The sequence below is a fragment of the Diadema antillarum genome, unplaced genomic scaffold (assembly GCF_040938485.1).
Source record: "Diadema antillarum isolate AM-2024a unplaced genomic scaffold, OU_Dant_1.0 scf00000036, whole genome shotgun sequence".
Classification (NCBI taxonomy): domain Eukaryota; kingdom Metazoa; phylum Echinodermata; class Echinoidea; order Diadematoida; family Diadematidae; genus Diadema; species Diadema antillarum.
Window position 1 is genome coordinate 2090124 of NW_027270925.1, and position 22164 is coordinate 2112287.

The 22164-nt window shown below is 35.7% G+C and overlaps 1 protein-coding gene across 2 annotated transcripts; it reads left to right on the forward strand.

Moving 5' to 3' along the window:
- Positions 1-1450: 1450 nt before the first annotated feature.
- LOC139745156 (uncharacterized) lies at positions 1451-14992 on the forward strand. Of its 2 annotated transcripts, none has more exons than XM_071655576.1 (8): positions 1451-1793; positions 5335-5544; positions 6116-6247; positions 7416-7508; positions 8632-8738; positions 10694-10759; positions 11661-11726; positions 12605-14992. In XM_071655576.1, the coding sequence occupies exons 2-8, from the start codon at positions 5337-5339 to the stop codon at positions 12701-12703; spliced, it is 771 nt and encodes a 256-aa protein (XP_071511677.1). In that variant the 5' UTR covers positions 1451-1793; positions 5335-5336; the 3' UTR covers positions 12704-14992. The 2 variants fall into 2 exon arrangements, with proteins under 2 accessions (XP_071511677.1, XP_071511674.1); XM_071655573.1 differs by having other exon boundaries at positions 1459-1789.
- Positions 14993-22164: the final 7172 nt, after the last annotated feature.

Below are 22164 nucleotides of genomic sequence, written 5' to 3' on the forward strand. Positions count from 1 at the left end.
AACCTGACATTCATAACACAAACTTCAGTGTTCTGCAATTCTGGTATGAAACACTTTAAAATCAAAAGAGAAAATCTTTATGCCGTATTAATTGTCTCTTTAAAAAAAAAAAATCTATGTGCCCCCATATATTCTTGAAATATGTTTAGTCTCTTTTGCATGCACTATTTACCCTAGATAAAGAGTTGCAATCGATTTGAATCGTAAGTCCCCAAATCGATGACAACTTTGCCATTGATTTCAAACCATCTTATCCGATAGTTGTCATTGATTATAAATCAATCAAGTTTTAAGTTGCTTTTGCATGGATTAACGTTGGTGAAGATTTGATGAGATGATTATGATAATAAGGTTTATGTAGGTTTTTTTTTTTTGGGTATATATGTATGCCTATATGTGTATTTGTATAATTTATTATATTACATTTTAATGCGGATTATTGTATTAATACTGTGGATGATAACTACATCACTGATGTTATTGTAACACAGAAATAGTATTATGTATTGATTTTTTTTAATTGATTGATCACCGGTAATATTTGATATTCTATGTGCGATATGGGTTGCAATAATGTAAACTCTAATATTGTTGTTTTGTACCCCCATGTACGTGTCTAAACCTGCCATTTGTTTTGAATGAAACGGTGGACCTGGTTCTTTTGTATATTTGTTATTCTCACACTTGAACTTGTATAAAGTCATGATTAAACAACAATGTATATATATATATATATATATATATATATATATATATATATATATATACGTATATATATATATATATGTATATGTATATATATGTATCTATTTTGTATATATATATATGTGTGTGTGTGTGTGTGTGTGTGTGTGTGTGTGTGTGTGTGTGTGTGTGTGTTTATATAATATATTTATGTATACATATAGGCCTATACAACATATGTTAGAGAGAGAGGGGGAGAGATTAGTTAGCATGTTGGTTCTACTACACAAGAGATGAAAAGGGGAGACCAGTAAAAAATGCGTTATCAACCTCCAACAAAATTTGATGTTTGTACGTAATTTTCAACGCGTCACATGCTTCTCTTTCAGGGTTACACTCAATCTGAACGAAAAACATCTACACACAAACAAAGCAATGAGCAGGTTGCAAACAGCTACATACCACTCTGAAAGGTCAAGGAAAAGAAATTCCTTTTAGATGAACAAAACATCCTGTTTTTCTAAGTTATCTCTTATAAGGCTCTGCTTACATAATCCGTTAGGCTATACTGATGTCTCACCAAGATAGAGTGTGCTCTAATGCACATTCATTTATAGAGTGTCAAAAATATAGCAGATTTTGTAGCAGGTGGTTCCACTAATTAATCTCTAGAGCATCGTATTAGCGAAATGTGTCATACACAAAGTCAGTGTATTTGCTATCTGTGATGAACGTGTCTATAGCAGTGGACTCATAATTCCCGTTAGATGAAGTGTGTGCGTGGTGGACTCGCCTCCAATGCATTCATGCATGTCTTATACGTGGACCGAGAAGCGCATCTGTAATAAGATGACGTCATGTCGTCGCCGTGGATAATGATGATGATGCTCGGGATGCGTGCGTTGGGAGAAGGAGGAATGGTTATAATAGTGTCGTGCGCAGTACCTGCGTCTCGGGGCTTCTGAAAACATCCTACGTGTCCGCCATCCAACAGCATTGCACTGTCTGTCTGCTTTTGGGCAAAATTATTATACCGTCTCGCATATTTTACCTTCAAATCATCAAAATCACTGTTCTCATCACCGCGGGCAAGCATCTTCAATCAGTAAGTATATTTCCATATTCCTATTTTTGTGCTACGTGTGCTAATTTCTGTCTGCTTGACGTGAAAAAGGTGTACATTTGCATTAAAATGGAAGCTGTTACTCAGTTATTTGGACATTTGGTCATCTGTCGATGAAATCCATTGAATTTCAAGATCCTGACACCAGCCTCTCCACTTATTTCTGTAACATGATAAACTGAGTCCTCTGCTTTTTATTACTTATTTACTTTTTTTTTGTCGTTGTTGAAATTGATTTGCCCAAGTCACCGCCACTCGTCCATCTGTCTGAAGGTGGTTGGCGTGGAGCGCAACACATGCTCTATAGCACAAAGAGGAATATACGTGTATGATGCTGAAATGCACAATATGGCGGTCAAATGCATCCGCCACTGCAAAGATTCGATTACAACTGTATGCCTTACCACATGGTAATTTGCATAAATGCTGCTATCACGTAATCTCGTAAGCCAATTCGACCTCAGAATCTCCACAGATCATTTATTAAAATCAATTTCAACAGTCATAATTTCCTAAGGATCCACCATAGTTGGGTCTTGCGATAACTATAAGAAGCAGTTTAATTCCTGGGTGTATTTATATCATCGCGGTTGTTAGTGTGAGTGAAACAACAAACAACGTTCTGTCCTCATTAATGTTGTTTAGGCATGATACTGACATGTATCACAGGGGCCGCGGAAAGGGAGCGCATACACACACACACACACACACACACACACACACTGCAAAACCTTCCGCGGCCCCTGTATTACAAGATGGGTGACTACAATGACAGATGGTAATTCTAATGATTTAGTGTATGATGGCAGTCAAACGATGCAATATAAAATATTTAAGTTTATAAAGTGCAGTACTTTTATTCTTGTGGTGAAATTGTTATCGTACGTGTTCTGATTATGAGAACTTTCAAATAGGCGTGCGTAAAACCTGACGTTACAGTCTGACTTTGTAACAAATCGTTATATAAAGTTTTGATCTATCTTAAGTTCGTTTGAGTCACATCTAGCTATTGAGTTATATATTTGCGATGTGTTTTCCAGTCAGAGACAAGTTAAGATGACACACGGCCAGGTGCCACAGATGTCTTTTGCCAAAGTTTTACCTATCCTTGCAATGGGGTAACTTATCTGCAAAGTAAGATTAAGAAATATGTATGTGAATATAATATATATATATACATATATATACATACATATATATATATATATATATATATATATATATATATATATATGCGAGAGATCGATCCCGATCGAAACGCACGGGGTGTCTCATTGCGAAGCTTGAATATGTGGAAGAAATCAAGTTTGAGGTGGACGTTCCTCTCTACTTTTCCCTTTATTCAAACTTTCGGCATGATGTGTGGCCTTCATCAGAATCTACCAAGAGAACATACAGTATTATTTCAATAATTGTCGAGATGGCATAATGTGCCATGATGTAATAATTGCAATGTTATACAGTGTAATATCGTTTAATTCAATAACAATTACCTTTACACAAATCAATCCATTACTTCAACAATAAGATTCAACCTAACATTATCTCATAAACAGAAAAGTGATGTGTATCATACAAAAAAAAAATAGATTCAATTCCTATATATCATACTTGCAAAGTACGATAATCGTACTTCACCATCAATTTCCACATGAAGTATGATGGGTACAGTCATACATTTAGCCGATTTAGTGTTATCTGAGTCAGCATATATATTTGGATATTGTCAAAAGAATCAGATAACTGAAACAACTTCTGAATTATGTTTACTTTCCAATCAGGTGTCATGGGTGTGGTAGCAATGATGACATTGTATGGAATTACATGGGGAAATAAATACTTTGGTTAATTGTGGGACGTCTTGCATCACAGCAATGTGCGGATATGTAATACCATGTACAGACTCATGATCTGTCAACAAAATGTTACAGTGAATGCTAACAAAATCAAGTTCCATGATTGAATGAATATGATTTGGTGAATATATCTGTGTATGATATTGCACTTATTACATTATGGCTCATTATACCATCTAGACAATTACTTTAATGTGTTCTCTTGGTAGATCCTGATTACGGCCATGACAGGCCGAAAGCTTCATAAAGAGGAGAAGTAGAGGGCAACCTCCACCTCAAACTTGATTTCTTCCACATTACAGTTATACATATGATTTGTAAGCTGAATTCTAGGCTTCGGCTGATATGTTTTCTGCTTTTCTGTTCAATCCATGCATGGGACAAGATTAGTTTGTATAGGAATTCTGTGTACTCCATTATTCCTGTCGGTCCTGGTTATTGTCTTCTTCATCTCATTTGAGACTCTGTCTTAAGAGAGTGTAAAATGTGATGATGATTATACGACAATCTCATTTCATTAAAATCTCGAAGTACCCAACTGCACAGCGTACGGGATGATTTGTAGTTAAACCCATGCACTGAAGATGAAAGCTGACAAATCCATGGTATTTTTGGAATGGTGTGTTGCTTGCACACCACTTTGTTTTGAAACGGAATTACGGAAACATGATGAAAATTGAATCTTCGCTGATATACATAACGGGAGGCGACCTCTCAACATTTGTATATGAAATGTCATTAATAGCAGTTGGTATCAAAATAACATGTTTCAGATTAAGTCCAGGCTGGACCTAAGTTTTGCATTGGGAATAGATATCTTCCTCTGATATCGCAAAGTGTGGTTTTTGTATACCTCTTTTGCTTCCTTCCTTTTCTGGTTGATTATGTATGTTCTGCGATGGAGATAGCGTAAAATTGATTCCGATGTCTTGACTGGTCTACCAGAGAGCATTTTAAGTATTGCATTTGCATTTGCATTCAAGTTCAAGTTCAAATTTATTTCGTTTTTCCACAATGAAATAATATAAACGTAAGTCTCACTTTCTTGAGTGACAGAAACAATGCATGTAAAGTTGTACAGAGAAAAACAAGAATAACTGAAAAAAAAACCTACAGTAGCGATACATTGCAATAGTTGCTGCGGTAAGGATAGTGAAAATATGCACTGTGTGAAAAAAAGGGACCCACTGAAAAGACATTCTCTCAGACGAACTAAAAAGAGCATTCTCTCAGACAAACTTCTTCTTCGTTTAAATCTTCACGAGTTTGCACAATTTTCCTGTCCTTTTGTCCTCCATCAGAAAATGTGCTGTAATTATCATCATCTGCATGCAGTTAGTCAGTGGTTTCAAAGTGAGAGCGATTTACATAATTACGCCATCTATCTCGGCGCCACGGTCCATGCACGTGACAGATTAATGTGCGATTGGTAAACGACATAAACCATGTTTATGCGTCACATCCTGTTTAATCCTTTGTTCTATATCACCTGTTTGTTTTTGATTTTCTTTGGGTTTTTTTTTTTTGTTTTATCTTAATTGGTGTTGTTGTTGTTGTTTTAATTTGTTTGTATTGTATTTTCGAGTCTTGTGTGTGTGGTTTTTGTTTTGTTTTGTTTTTAAAGCACTTCTCTCTCTATCATTCTGTTTGTGGGCGTTCTCTTCCCCACAGGGATGCTCTACGTCATCTTGAACCTGCTGCTCCTCGGGGCTCTTGTCGGGAGTGAATTCGTTGGTTTGTCCCTGAAGGACAAGCTCGCCTTGAAGGACCTGCTCATGGGAGGCAACTACTACGATTTTCCAGTCGGCCCGTCACCACGTGACCTGGAAAATACCGCCACCAACTCGAAAGTTGTGATTCCCCCGCTGACATTCATTGCTGGTTGGTGTCTTTTACTTTCACTAATATACATTGTCCACAGTACGGAGATTCACACACACACACACACACACACACACACACACACACACACACACACATTTATACGCCTACTCATCAACGCACACACACAACACACACACACACATATTTATACGCCTACACATAACGCATAATACTATTATACTCAATACAACACGTATACCATGTACATATTATACAAGGTTTGAAGAAAAAAAAAGACACACGCCGTTTTCATTTTTTTTTCACGTAGGGGCATCATCTAAATTATTAGAGAAAGATGAAAATCTTTTCAGCGATACTGCACTCATTTTATAACAAGAAATATTTTTGAAGATACCAATGAAAATGTATAGATTATGATGCTTTTCAGCAGCTTTTATCTTACATGAAATGTATACATGCATCTCTTCATGTACATGTGAATATGTGCGAAATATTCATATCTATCAGCTTACTTTCAAATGATTTTCTTTATCTGCTCATTTTATTATCATCCTGTTTAAAATGTAGCATGAAAATTAGAGACGTTTCCGCTCTTCATCCTATTAAGGTGGTGCCGGTGAGGGTGTCCAGCATCTTGGAGCCGAGGGTGACATCCCCAACAGGCAGAACCCGATACCGGAGGTGTCAAGTCAGTACGACAATCCTCCCAACCCTTGCCCGCAGCTGGAGGATCTCACCAGTAAGACCATGGAGTTCTGTTTAATTTTTTATTTCATCTTGTGCTTTCTGTGAGGTTTCAGACTCCAAAACCGAAATACATGGTCAAGCGTTGCTCCTTCACCTTAAGTTGTATATTCAGGGCCAAACCACCATAATTTTACACCACAATGATTATTGTCCAGTTGTTTTTTGAGGAAAGTGTTGGAGAAATGCGATTTTGATTTGCTTTCAGACTTTTAACAAATAATCATGATATAAGAGCACGATCAGCATGAAACCTGTTTCTGAACATCCTGACAGACGAATACGGACTTCTATTTCATGTACGTATTTGTATTCACTTTATTACATCATTCTAATATGCTTTTTCACCTACTTGCACAAACGGCTATTGTTACTTTGAACAAATGTATCTTTGTATATGGAAAATAATGTAATGAAATGAAATTCAGTGTTAACTCCTTCTTCTTGGTTATTTCTCTATAGGGAATTGACATGGGTGACAGTTGGTATCTAATTCGTGAAACAAATAAACAATCGAATACAATTACGAGAAAACGTCCGCATGATTACCGTTCATTTACTGTAAGTTTCTTTGTGCCATTTTCGTTCTTTAAATGATCACAAAAAAAGTATCTCTTTGTCCTGCCACACAAATGAATATAATCTTCTTTAATTGCGGGTAGAACTTTGTGACATTTATGATAACTTACCATTTTCACGCCTTGCAGAAATAACTCAATGTATTTGCTTCCTTGGCAAAAGATTTTGGAAGGTGTTGCTTCGTTCGATAAAAGAAGAAGAAGAATTTGATCGTTTGTAAATGATCGTTTGTAAATGATCGTTTGTAAATGGATTGACATATCTGTCAGAAAAAAAAAATCATACTACTTTGTATTTTTTTTTACTCCTTAATGTCCCACTTGGCTTCCCATGGAATCAAGTATTGTGAAGATGATAGAATGGTTCATTATCAACGTGTACGTCCCACCCCCCCCCCCCCCGATAAATTGACCTTTGGAGCATCAGTATGGTACCCGTGTGTCCTCTAAACCGTGGTCTCAAATGATTTATGAATATCAATAAATGCAAAATGAAACTATGGCAGAAAAATGATCGATGTCGATGTCTTATACATCCGTTTCTTCTTCGATGAATGATTCATGAGTCTATCCATCTCTTCAAAGATAAAATGCGTGTCTACTCCAAGATCCACCGCCACCAGGTGTGTGCCTGCGAGAAGGGCTGGGACGCAGGAGAACGGAGAGACTGCTCCGAGGGTAAGTTGGTGCCATGAAGTGGTGAAGAGGGTATTATTTATGCGCCATGATCCCTGTGCTCCACTAGGGGAAGGGAGCAAAGTTCCTCTAGAGACTCTTTTTTCTTAACCCTCTAATTCTTTTTATATATATATATATATATATATATATATATATATATATATATATATCGGCTACCGTTTTAGCTACTATATTTTGCAAAGACGATGCTAGTCACCGAGTTCCCCTTTGATCACTTTTGCAGACTTCTTTTCTTCTTTTTTTAAATCAGCGATCTCGTGATTTGAGTAAATATAGTTGCTAATGTTGGGCACATTATTATCGTTGTACTTAATCATTTAGTCTTATACAGACATGTCAGAGATACTAGTAGGTTGAATTGTTTACCACATGCATATGGGAGGGTTATCCTCCATGTCCTTAGACAGTTGGAACAGGATAATCTTTTTTTTTTCTTTTAACGTTTAAAGGGATGGTATAGTTTTGGTTGAGATGGAAATTAGGGTTTTAACTTTTTACGAGACAATTAGAAAACTTCTTATTTGAAATATAAAAGAGCATACAATCCAAGAGGAATAAAATGTTTATTTGACAAAAAAAAAAAATCAATCTGAAATAGCTGAGATATCTGGAAACAAAGAGGTCCTTGTTTTACTTTTTTTTTTATCCCAGCGATTTCAAAACCGATTTTCATCAAATAAACTTTGAATTCCTCTTAGATTGTATGCTCTTTTTTATTTCATATGAGTGCTTTCAAATTATCTTGTAAAAAGTTAAAATCTGAATTCCCATCTCATCCAAAACTATATAATCCCTTTAATGTCCCTCATATTCGTATGTTACTGAAATGAAATTACATTTTATGTATGATATTGTTCATCATTTGCAATATTATCAAGCTGCAGTAAGTATAATGGAAGAGATGGAAGGGGTACATTTCTCACATTCTAGAGCGAGTTTTACAAAACAAGGTCTAACACACTATTGAACAGAAATAAATTTGTGGTTTTTTTTTTAAAGTTTTGTGTTCATCACTTTTGTGTTCCATTCAAATGAATGTGATATTGTAGGTATCACTGATGTGCATTGCTAATTTCTCGAAACTTTTTGTCACAATTCACAGCTCCTAAGTGCTGTCTGCCTAACATGCCGAATGATGCAGAATTCGTGAACAGATATCAACAGTCCACCAGATCTCTGAAAAACAGGCAAATCTTCTCCCAGACCAGGGTCAGTATTCAACGTGAAATAATAATTATCAACCTGCGTTGTCAAGTTATTTTTAATAATTTGAATCAAATGCAAGAACAGAACTGCTCGAGTGAAAGTTTCATTAAGTCAGACAAAAGAAAAGAGAATAATTGAATAGAATTCAGAAGTTTGTATGTATTTTCCCTTGGAAATTGACATTGGTCAAGGTTAGATAATAGTGCATCGTACATGAAGTGACAACTGTAAGTTTCTTAGTGCATTCATAATTCGATATTGTTATTATCCATTTCAACATGAATTTAAAAAGAAATGATATCCTTACATACTTCACATTTTTTTATATTTGTAACGAACACCTTAAAGGCATAATTTACCATTTGCAGAATAAGCAAAAACCCAGCATTAGTGCTTTAGAATAGTTCTAAAATGTGAGTTAGGGATAGAAACAACCACTGAAAAAATTTGAATCCGCATAATCGATGTTAAGTATTGTTAGATACACAAAATGTGAACAATAGTTTTAATAAAAATGTTTCCCGACTAAACAGTCTACAGTTACGGTTAAATGAGAAAAATACTGATATCTTCTTATATTTTAGGCTTTATTGCAAAAATCTTATATGGTTATAGGATGTTTTGTCATACAACAGACCTACACATATGCATCAAATGTGATATCTTGAACACTTTTTAAATCACTGCTCCCAAAGGTAAACAGGACCTTTAATGAATTTATACAGGGTGCATGATATTACAGTTGATACTGACAAAAATAATAATTCTACGATAGGTTTGTTATGCAAATATTTTGAAGGGAGAGGTGAGACAGTGTATTTACCAAAGACTTGTCACTGCTTGTCTGATCAATTTATGCATACAATTTCAGATTAATGACTAATTGACAAATTCTCCTTTACAATTCCATAACACTTTTCTAATACTTTTCCGCCATTGATATTGACGTCAAGTTCGATCATTATTCTTTTTTAGCGTATACTAATAGTTTGGTTGATATGGCACCGACGTGCGATGTGATATGTTATATAGTTTATATGTTTACATTCTAATATTCTAGTAAGTATTGTTCATAGAATCAGCATCAATATCAATGAGTAAATGTACAATAGTATACAATTGTATATAGAAGAATTTGAAATGAATATGTTTTATTGGTATGGCAAATTGGTGCTGTTGTTGTTTTGTCCCAGTGTTCCACGTCTTACAAGCTTGGCTTTCTTAGTGGAACACTGTTTTCTATTGTTGTGGTTATTTACAATTTTTATTGCCATGGCAATATCCATTGTTTCTTTTTATGATATCATTCGTGCATATACTTTATATTGTATTTGAAAAAAAAATCCTTTATCAGACGAGTGTAAGAAAAATGAAAAATTGTATCACTTTGGATTATGTCAACTTTTTCTTTTCTTTTTGATGATGGAAATAAATACACTATTGAAATTGAAATTGAAATTGAAGTTTCATAGGAAGATATCTCTTACGCTGACCAATGATCGACGATCTTTGTTTTGAACTATAGCTTGTACTAGCTCATAGGCACCTATATATGAATTTTTCATGAACCAACTACCGTGAATGAACGACTGACATTTTCATACAATATTGGGGGGGGGGGAAGAATATCATAGTATGACGTCATTGGGTATCCCATGCTACCTATTATCCTATGTTGATGAAGTTGCAAAAATGCTTACTTGTTCGCTTTTATCATGTATTCGCGTCTTTCTCTTTTTCAGTTCCACTCCACGTTTCAGCAAAAGAGTAAATCAAATGGCAGCTTAGGCGAAGCGGATAAACTTCTTACTCCTGCTGGCATTGTTGTTCTGAAAAGAAAATCCAACATGATAGCTGTCTTCAAGAGCATTATTATTGATTATAGACATGTTATGACTAATAGAGAGGTGATGATCATCCCAAGTTTTAAATTCTCTCCACTGTGTGTACAAATATAGAATAAGTATTCCACCGGAAACAAGCGGGCTGACCACTCGGCCAAGAAAACCCCTGTCTACAAGAGGGTAAGTAAATCATTTGAATGAATGCTACTCTTTTATTTTAATTGCACTTTAAGCGATTGGAACACCTTTTAGATTATCCCGTTTTCTGCATGCTTCACTATTTCTGCGTACTCCGCCGATACACCACTCAAAGTTATCTTTTTGTCATAATATTGCTATACATAATTATGTAAAAACAGAGTTTGTGGTTATTGTTGTTGGTTCAATCTAATAGTAATCTCTCTAGAAAAAAAAAATGATCATGAAATTTTCATTTCTTCAGAGTGCTTATCACATTCATGAAGGAATTCCAGTACAGATTTCTTCTCTGTGCTTTCTGCAGACTGTAACACACTATATAAAATTGTTGACCAACAATTTTATATCATGACTCCATTTTCCAATACTTGAAAACATTGTCTACAGTTCTAAACCGATGGCGTCATCAAACAAAAATATAGAGGGTTTTGCAGATTTTCTTTCTTGCAAACATCAAAATCAATAACAAGTAAGTATTTCTATAAGCAATATATATAACCATGCGGATAGTTATTTTGTCTTCTTTTTTATGTAGATGTTTTGTAGATTTAAAAAAAAATATATAAATCCCTTTCGGAATGTTATCAACCTCTATAGGGAAATCTTGGAAGTGAATTACTCTCATTGCGGAAATTGACACAATGTAAAAATGGAATCCCTTCTCCCGCGATGAATATGTTACCCCTTCCTTAGAATCAATGAATAAGAAGGAGTGAGCACTGGACGACCAGCAAAATAATTATTGGCATGCATGTATTGGGTTTCTGTACATAACAAAGTCTTTCATATTCGTAACAACAATATTGATTGAGCTTTGTTTTTATATGCAACACCTTTCTCAAATGCCGTGTGTGTCCGTTTGTTTGATTTGCTCCCTGTGTAGAGCGCTAATCCATTTCTGGAAGGCAACATGCTGAATAACGTAGCCAAGAAATCTCCGAATATGATGGTAAGGATCGAAACGTTGTCATTGTAAAAATGCACTGTTCATTTCATATTTAATGGGGTCATTCCATATGAGCTCGTCACCCACGAGTCATACGGCCCACGAGCTTGACATTTAAAAAGATCTATATCCATGAGTCAATATACACTCACGAGTAATAGGTCCCTACAACCCACGAGGCCCTTGAACTCGACATTAGGAAAAAAAAAAGAGCTCCATGATTTAATGTCCGGCTGGTGGGTCTTTTTGCGTAGTGTCGAAGTCGTGCTCCTAATTTGCCTATTGTCGAAATCATGGGCCTTATTTGCCTGTAAGTGTCTAGCCAGTCGAGGTATATTTCAGTTGACGTTGAGTTCGTGGGTCTTGTTCATTTAGTGCCTAACTCGTGGGCTGTATGGCTCGTGAGCTGTATAACTCGTGGGTTGTATGAGTCGTGGACAGTATGACTCGTGAGTATTGAGCTCGTGACGTGCACCCACATACTGGTGTCTCAATTTCGAAGATTGTCTGACTTTGTAGACTGAGCTGTAATAGTGTATAATGATGTTCAAATGGACGAGAAAAAAACAATTAAGCATGATTATAATTATTTTAAACCTTTGAAAATTACACAGTCACTATCTGAAAGAACACAACCTTGCATAAAAATTTTCTCGGGAATTCTATTCTCACACTATACTCTCTGAGAGTTAAATTGAGTGGGGTATGATTTTGCGGGAAGTCACTCATTTTCTAATGCTTCGAAACATTTCCTGTATGATGCATAGCATTAAGACGCAAAACATGTTTTACCAATACAGAGTAATGAGAGTTCAACTTCCACCCGAACGACTTGATTAATTAATCTCTCAATGCCATGCTCTTTCTTCTATCCTCCTCAGAACGCATACGTCAACCCCTACATCTACAATCAACCCCGCCTGCACTCCGTGGTGGCCAAGAAAGCCCCACTCTACTCCGGCTCCAAGCCAGTGATGTAGACGAAAGGATGGTTGCATAATAATCAGCATTGATTTTCTCCTTCACCATGCTATAGGTTCTGTTCAATTCAATCATCAGTTATACGTTCTGTTTGCTGGGGGGGGGGGGGGGGCAACGGACCGCTCAATTTTTGTTGTTTTTAACTTTGTACATGTTTAGGTTCAAAGCCGACACTTCTCACATCACTTGGAGACATTCAGCAGGATTTCTATAATGAAATGGTGAAGGAAAGATAAGGAGGAAATGTTTTGAAATCAAGGAAATCTCTTATTTGAACAATTCTTGTCCGTGATTTATTTCAGTGATAATCATTCAAATTTTCTTCAAATGACATCATTGTTTTATTTTACGTGTTATTACTATAATTATTCTCGTCATTTACCTTTGTCATTATTATGGTGATAATGATGAAGTATTATTATTCTTGTTGTTATTACTTTTACAAACATTATTATCATTATTACCTATTAATCTTTTTATGTATTTATTTCTACGGTTGGTAATAGTAAAAATCTCGGTGCTTGGTCGAAAACACAACAGGGGTGCTCGTGCAATATACATTGATTCAATTCGGTAAAATAGCTCATCTTTGTTCTTGTCATCATATTAAAGGAAAAGTGGACCACATAGCGATTGCATACATCTCGTTCACTCAAAACAAAACCAGTGGGGAAAGTTGCCGTTGCATGTCTGTCCTATCATTATCATTATTATTATTATTATTATTATTATTATCATCATCATCATCATCATCATCATCATCATTATTTCTATTATCACTCTATCGTTAGTTGAAAACATTTCTTTAATTTCTCACTATCATACCTGTTGTCCAGTAAACAAATAGGTTGTGAAACCATACTTGATAGTTGTTGAATCTTATCTTTTTATTTCTTGTTTATTTATTAATGAATTTATTTATTTATCTAATTTCCTTTTTGGTGTAGGCATCCATCCTCGTGCACTATCACTTGTTAAACTAAGCGTCTGTAATCAAGAAGATTTCGTGTATGGCTGCATGCCGGAATTCAATCAAAAAATCAAAGAATAAAAAGAGAAGAATATCGCATGATTTCAGAATTAATAGTGTAGATAATTGTGTAATTTACATATTGTAAATAAGATCACGTATCACGTATAAGTCTGATTTATGATGAAGGTCTCAATCTGATCATGATCACTATAGATTGTGTCAATGTTGTGGAGGGATTAGGATTTACCACAACTGTTGATTTTTAAATGATGGGGATGTGATTGCCGCTTCATAGGTTTTAATATAATTTGGTGGTGTCAGTGGAAGAAAACAAAAATACAATATACATCTTGTTTCTATCATCTAAGCTTTTCAAAGGCGCAGCTGCTGACGCCTTGGACAAACTTTGCTGTCATGGCTTGTTTTGAAAAAGAAAAAGAAAATCAATTTCTTCGAAGCATGTAAGAGTGAATGAAATTGTTGACTGACGTTTGTCATGTCACTGTGCGTCTATTCAGCTTCGTCATGTCAAATTCTGAATGACTGTGTCAATTTTTGAACTTAGGTCACCCAAAATAATGCCAATATTTGTAAATAGTACCAATATGGATTTCACAAGAGGTGACTCATCGTAAAAAAAAAACACGTAACTACTATTATGAAGATATATGATGGATAACTAAGAACTAATTATAGGAGTACATGTATATATAGATATATTCAATATTCAGCTTGGGTATCATATACAGCTATACAGTCAAAGAGATTGTAGTCCTTTTCCGAGTACTTATGGAGAATCAAATAGCGATATAGTACTGCTAAAAGAAAAAAAAACATAATAAGCTTGTTAAGTGATTTACAAAAGGACAAATCATTAAACAATTTGAGGTTGATTATATGATATTGTTTAACTTTGGCGGGAGTCAGTAGTGTACTGCGTAAAATGTTATGATATCGTCTGCTCAATATTCCTAATAGTGTGGGTAAGGAAGTTAATTTTAGTCATGATCTCTTGTCAAAGCAAACCGATCATTTTGATTATGATCCGTGAGTTTCATCATGTCCATGTCACTATCGAAAATATACATCATCATTTGAAAAGAAAAAAAATAGCCTTAAAGATCCAACCTAACAATTTTATAGCTAAACAGGGATAAGGATCACCTATGCACATAATGCAAGTAAGCAAATGCATTGATGTATATTAAAGAATCTGTAAGAGTAAAATTGTCATTTATGAACGGAGAATTGTTATCACACAGGAATTTGAAAGTTTTGGAATCGATAGAAATAACACCCCTGATCTAAATCAATAAACGAATCTTAATGAATAACTCAGCCGTGTATATTTTTTTGTATTTGTGCACTCTGAATAGTTCAGATTGTTACGCTAACAGAATATGTTCAATGCATCGTAATTGTAAAGATATATGATAGAGACATAAACACCTGTCGGAAGGGCAATGTGTGACGTCACAATATCACGCTGATTCAGTTAATTCAACAATGACACTGCATGGTGTTGATTTGACATTGCTGCTGTTAATTTCAATGGTATAACACCCTTCGATTGTGAACAGGAGACCACACCCTCTGATGTTACGGTGATGTAATTATGTTAACATTTTTTTTTTCAAAAATCAAGTTCGTTATCTGAAAGTTCTTGTTCGTCTCGTTGAAGATTAAAATCAGCAAGAAGAACAGGAGATAATTACTTTAAAAGTAAATTATGTTTTGAAGTGACAATCTTTTGTGTTAATGTAACACCACAAATGAGCATTTTATTTCATAATACTTTATCTGTCTCCCAAGGTTTACTAAGTACTTATCTGAATTCCTCGACCCCAAATGGACTCAAAATACCATTTAGGAGTAGGCTCCTACATTGTATGCCAGTGGGCGCACCGCAGTCAACACTTCGACTTAAAGTATCGGTGGACACGAACGAAGTTCTCGTTCAAAACTAAGTCGGACAGATTTCGAGTCAGACGAATCTCTTCGAGAATAATACTAGTAATTGAGAATAACTGAGAAGCTTTATGTTACTACAGTCTTGTGGTAATAAGAATACCGCTTTAAATGCACACAGCACGTACATTTTAGGGCTATACATTCTCTCCCAATACAATCATTGACAATGTTATCATGAATGTTGGCACTGTGTGTGTGTGTGTGTGTGTGTCTGTGTGTGTGTGTACGTAATAGACATAGACCAATAAAGATATTTGAATGAATGACTGAATGACTGAATAATTCTGACGATGCTGTTATTTTGTTGATCTGCCTGTTTGTTTATATACCTGACAACATTGAATAATTTTATGAACCAGCTCGGCATCTTATCTATAACTAATTACTCGAAATAATTGCAACCAGTTAGGCTGTGGCTAGCTTAGGAGCCGTCGCACTCAATCCAACAACGGCAACAACAACAAAGAAAAAAGGGAGAGATTTAAAAAAAAAACGGAAATAAAGATGGGGTGATGATGTCATCGCCGGTGATGAGATTTTTCCCGATGCACTCCGCAAGAATTTCTTACCCATATTGGCATGTAAATGAAATTTGTGCACATGATTAACTCGTTGACACAGAAAGGGTTAAGCGGTTTACTCTCTAAAAAAATCGAGTGAAAATATTCACTCTTGAAGGAGTGAATACAAAAAAGAGTGAATTTTGAGTGAAATTAGATTGAGTGAAAATATTCATTTTCACTCGTTTTAGAGTAACCATTGGGATCACTTCAAAATCTTCGAGTGATCCCTGAGGTCACTCCAAAACGAGTGAAAATAAATATTTCTACTAAAAATTCACTCTTTTTTGTATTCACTCCTTCAAGAGTGAATATTTTCCCTCGATTTTTTTTTTCTTAGAGAGGTGGGCTCTCTGCTGCCGACGAAAGCATTAGGGACTATGCTTTAGAATATGAGTGATACAAATGCAACAATTTTATGGCAGTTTCCTTCGATTTCAGTTTGGCAAACGAAAAGAGCACAGTCCACTTTCTTTATCTGGTGAAATTCTATTTATAGTGAAAGAATTAGTTTATAATGTTAATTGTATAATTGGTATCCCCGCTCAAAATTGTCTGAAGTTATTCTCTAAAGCGACATTGCATAAAGGAAATCGCCCCCCCCCCCCCACACACACACCAAACAGTAGTCACGGTTGGCATATTATTAAAAAATACAATTTACCTCAAGCTACGGTCACAAAGGTTCGTACGAACGATGCGTTCGTACAAAATATGTCACTGTTCGTAGGAATTCTGGAGTTCGTAGAGATTCGTAGATGGGGAACAGATTCTTAGAAGGCCTTCTTACGAATTTCGTACGAACGCTGTTTAATTCGTAAGAACAACTTAAAACCTTTCAGAGAAACGAAATGATTTATGGCCCTAGAATTCTTACGTTTTTCGTAAGAATGACTAATTTGAGATATTCTTTCGTCAGACTTACGACCATCTTACGATTTCTTTTTGTCGTAAGATGGTCGTACGTGCAACTCACGGCACTCTCAAGTCATTCGTAAGAAGATTTACGATTTTTTTTTTTTTGTATATTTTGTCGGGTTGTTAAACATACGCTGCCGTGTCCTGTCGAAAATTCTGTAACAGTTGAAGATTTTATACTTCAAGATGGCAGTAGTGCCAAGGAGAGTACAACTGCAGCTGCATCTGCAAGTAGAGGAGGAGGTTGTTGCTCCAACTCTCCCCTCTCGCTTCTTCCTCCTCATCTCCCTCTTTTCTTTTCTTCCCCTTCCCTCTTTTCCATTTGATTGCATTCCCTGTTGGTCCCATATTTAACAGAAATGCTTTCTGGTCGAACACCTAGAACAAAGTGAAGATTTGAACTTCGCACATTAGGCTTTATACCCTTAAAACTCGACAGTTGCACATTAATATTGTGTACCAACGCCTTACGAGTCCCTTACGAACGCCTTACAAACCGGAAGAATTGTTCGTAAGAACGCCGTACGAATCTCCGTTCGTAAGGCATTCTTACGAAAGACGAAAGAGCCCTCTATGAACGACTTAAGGCGTTCTTACAATCATCGTAAGAATCTAAGGCTTCTAGAATATTGTCTCTCGACCCTGCAAAATCTTGCGTATTTCTTACGATGTTCGCACGGCGTTCGTACATCCGCCTTGCGAAGAGAGGGTTTCGTACGAAGTTAAAAAAAAAAAAAAAAATCTTGGACAAGACCATCGACCAGGCTACTAACTTACGAACGGTCTACGAACGCTGGTTTCGTACGGCCTTCCTAAGAAGATCTTACGAAATTGTCTAAAAATCGTTCGTACGGCGTTCGTAGCAGTTCGTAAAGGCATTTGTGACCGAGCCTTGACTAATATCTTCCAGCAACCAACCGCAGTGAGCATGCTTTGCCGCCCTCTGTTGATGATGCTAGCTTGTATGAATTTTTGTGAAAGAAAGAAAGAAAGAAAAAACATTTTCATTATCAAACAGAATATGAGAGGACATCGTTAGAATAGGCATTCAATATTTATAAACGGGGGGGGGGGGGCAAGTACCCCATGAAAACGGCACATTTCTAATTTCTCTCATAAAATGTGGAAGTATGATAACCATTATGATAATAATACGATATGCCATGAGTATTCATTACCTCAGCTGTTCATGAAAAATCATGAAAATAGAAATTTGTTTTTCATTGGTTCACAACACAACAAAAAATACATTAAACAAATACAATCATACAAGCTCTCATCCACATACAATACGTCGTACAGTATGTACAGCTGCACATGTAGATACAAGTACATTATACAGAAATTGCCACAATTATGATAGCATATTTATTATGACCATTTTATTCAACAGGAACAACATTCCAAATTTCTTAGAGTAGTTATTGATGAAAATTTAAGCTGGTATGCTCATATGAGTTAGATCTTTAGTTCAATATCTATAATTTAGTGTCGGAATTATCTCTAAACTATAGTTCATGTTACCTTTAAGCACTGATTTTGTTATACACTGTAATACCATGGTATTACCATATATTTCATTGAATTCATATTTGCCAAGATATTCGTTCTACCACATAATAATGTTACATTACATGACTCGTGTCCATACATTATGCATGCATAAACATACCTAATATAGGCATATTGTTTTTATATCGTCAACAATAATGAAACAACAATACTGCACATATTATACACTTTCACCCTATCTGTGATAACTCACCTTTGCACTCACGCATGTCTTGTATCGTAATACCCCACTCCGTTACACAATAATTAGATAATGTATTAAACGATTTGTAACGTAGTATAAACCATATGCTTTTCCAGAGACGGTCAAAAAATTCAAGCTTCAGCTTAAGACTATGGTTTCCTGCATTTTGTTTGTATTAATTCGAATGAACACTCAATGATTTTCCAACTATCTTTTTTTTTTTTTTTTGGGGGGGGTATGATTATTACTTACTATGTACAATATTTCATCATTGGTACATTCAATGATTATCTATTCATTTTGTGTTGGATATAACATGATTAGTATTGGAAAGTTGTTTGTTACGTTGTATATACTTGGTGAAAAATGCAGCAACAATATGAATGAAATCAAATCATGAGGATTGTTTTCTGTACAGGTAATTCCTGAACCATCCAAAACCCGTAACAGAAAAACATGATTCATATAAATCCTCCTGTATTTAATGGCTTTCGACCCAATAACTGAATAGGACAAGAATTCATAATGGTTTTGTTATAATAAAGAGTTTTATCGCAAAATAAGTTAGCTCCATTCATGAGACGTTCGCCTTGTTTGCGATTGAAACTATTAAAAAACAACACAAATTATCAGAGAATGTCAAATATTTTAACAATATTCCTTAGTTACAAGTGAGGTATTGCTGGAAAGGCTTCATTTTGCTCTGTCTGATGATGAATCTTAAAATACAATAAAAATGTACTTACAAAAATAAAATGTTTATAATTAGCGCTTAACTCGTTTTGCGAGTAAACTCTTCGTATAATAATTTTATATAATTGTTTCCGACTATTTGTTTTTTTTCTAATGGTCCATTCAAGCCTTCTCCTTCTCCTCGTCTTGGGCAATTTCAAAATTATTATGATCATTATCATGATTATTATCATTATTCATGCCATTGTTGGTTTCATTGTATGACTATCATGCCTGTTATCGTTGACAACACAAAATCTGACGCTCTCAATGCATCCTTTCGGTAAACAGGGAGCTACCACGACGCTATACGCCACTCTTCCAAATATTACTGTACTTGTGAGGCTATAGCAGTGCTGTGCTATAAAAGTGTAAAAGTATAAAAGTGGACTAATCTTTACCTAAAGGATATCACTTTGCGGCTTGCCAGTTGCTACAGCGTATGGTCGCTTACCGCAGCAACATCAAACTTAGCTGCTGATACACAATCTCCATCCTTTTTTCACTCTTTTTTTTTGTTTTGTTTTGGCAAAATGTAGCCATAAAGAAGTTGTTTTCACAAAACACTAAGAGAGATCACATCATAATCTCGCCTCTTTCCATCTTTACTTTGAAGACATTCTTATTCAGGTATAGAGTTCAGTTCAGTTCAATGACATTTATTTCCAGGAATATATTATATATATACGTAAGTACAAAGAACAGTGACGATGCGATCTTGAACAGGCTGGGTGCATCTCTCTAACTGTAAGGCATTGTGACTAGTGTGATTCAATTATGATGTGCCATAATAAATTATGCGGTATTATTAGTAAAAGAAGATACAAAACCGAGGTAAAAGACAGAGATAGAGACATTATGGACAAACGATGACAGATAAAGGAGGTTCCATGACATTTGCTCCTGCGACAATTACTCCAATGAAATCTGCACGCTAAGCCAAACATAAATTCTACTCACAAACATAAACCTAACCCTAATCCTATAATCCTCACATCAAAATAACCTATTCAAACCCTATCACAACCCTAACAGAGTGAGACGTGCATGCGGTACGTGTTGTAGAGTATTCACAGATTCTCTATCATCCTCAGTTAATCTTTCTTGAAATAATTCAATCGTGAAAAATAATGGTGTCCCATACATGGCATAATATTTACTTGATTCTTTCGCTGGAAAGAAAAAGATTAGCTCTGTTTTCATTCTTAACCTGTCTCCACCCAAAAAGGATCCACACAAAGTGATCAGATTAAGACAAAAAAGTGTGTATTATAGGCTTACCTCTGTATCGGTAGGTGAAGTTGCACGAAAGGAATGGAAAATTATTCTGACGTACACGAAAGGCCTAATATACAATAACATCTTTCCCTTCATGCCTTTCAACCCAAGAACTCAATGACATACGAAAACTCAATGAATATACATGCATATTTGCAAACTCGGTATCTTGCGAATAGTATTACATGCACTGCGATGCAAGAGGGATATGTCTTGATAACCTCTACTTGTATAGGCCTACTTATCAGAATAATATAGGGCCTATGGGGTTTTAACTATTATGTGATAGCGACACGAAAGCGCGGTTCGAGGTCATTCACCCCGCAATAACAAAAATCAAACTGCTGCTATCCGAGTAAAGCATTATAGTCTCAAACATTCTAGGATTTTGATTGGGAATGAAAAAGAAAAAGGCTTGTAAGTGGAATAACATTGAATAGTATAGTTATATGAACGAAGGTTGGAAGATAGGGAAAATGACTTTATAGTTATATGTATAATACATGTATAGGTCTATACAGTATGAACAAACTGCTATAAATCAAGCAGGTATAGTACAAGATAAAGGGACATTTTAATCGCAGAGGTCGTTCCTAGGAAAAAAGCACACACACACACACACAAACACAAACACACACACGAAACCGCTGCTCGTGTTAATCTCAGACATAACGATTTTGGGGAACTTTTTTTTTGCAGACAGACTACTGGACCGGCGGAACGGGGGCGGGGGCAAGGGCGGGGGCGGGGGAGCCTTTTACTCCGGAAGTGGCACTAGAAAAAAAAATAGAATAAAGCATTTGAGAGCTGTGAGGCGTTTGTTCTATGGGCTGAAGACCTCTTTTTTTTTTTTTTGTTCTTTTTTTTTACTTGTCGGCTGATAAAACCCGGAAGTGCCCCCCTACTTTCGAAAATGGGGCGCACGCCATGGACTATAAGTATGTCGAAAAAGTGAAGGTATTGACCACGAATTTAACTATTGCCAAATAAACGACTATTAGAGGCCTTTATACAATTTATATACATATAAATGTTGTCCGCTTATGTAAACAAATTATTCAGGCCCGTTACTATGATGGGGGGCCGGGGGGAGGTTCGAACAAACCTCTATCCCTTAGCGAGAAGGATCCGTGAACAAAACTGATTTTCATGTTTAATTAAAGATAAAGTGAGTCAAGTGACTACTCCCAAAGGCCATATCCATCATGGTTTGGTATATTGGGGGGGGGGGGGAGGAGATTGGCACGTATACGCTCTTAGAAAATTAAGTTC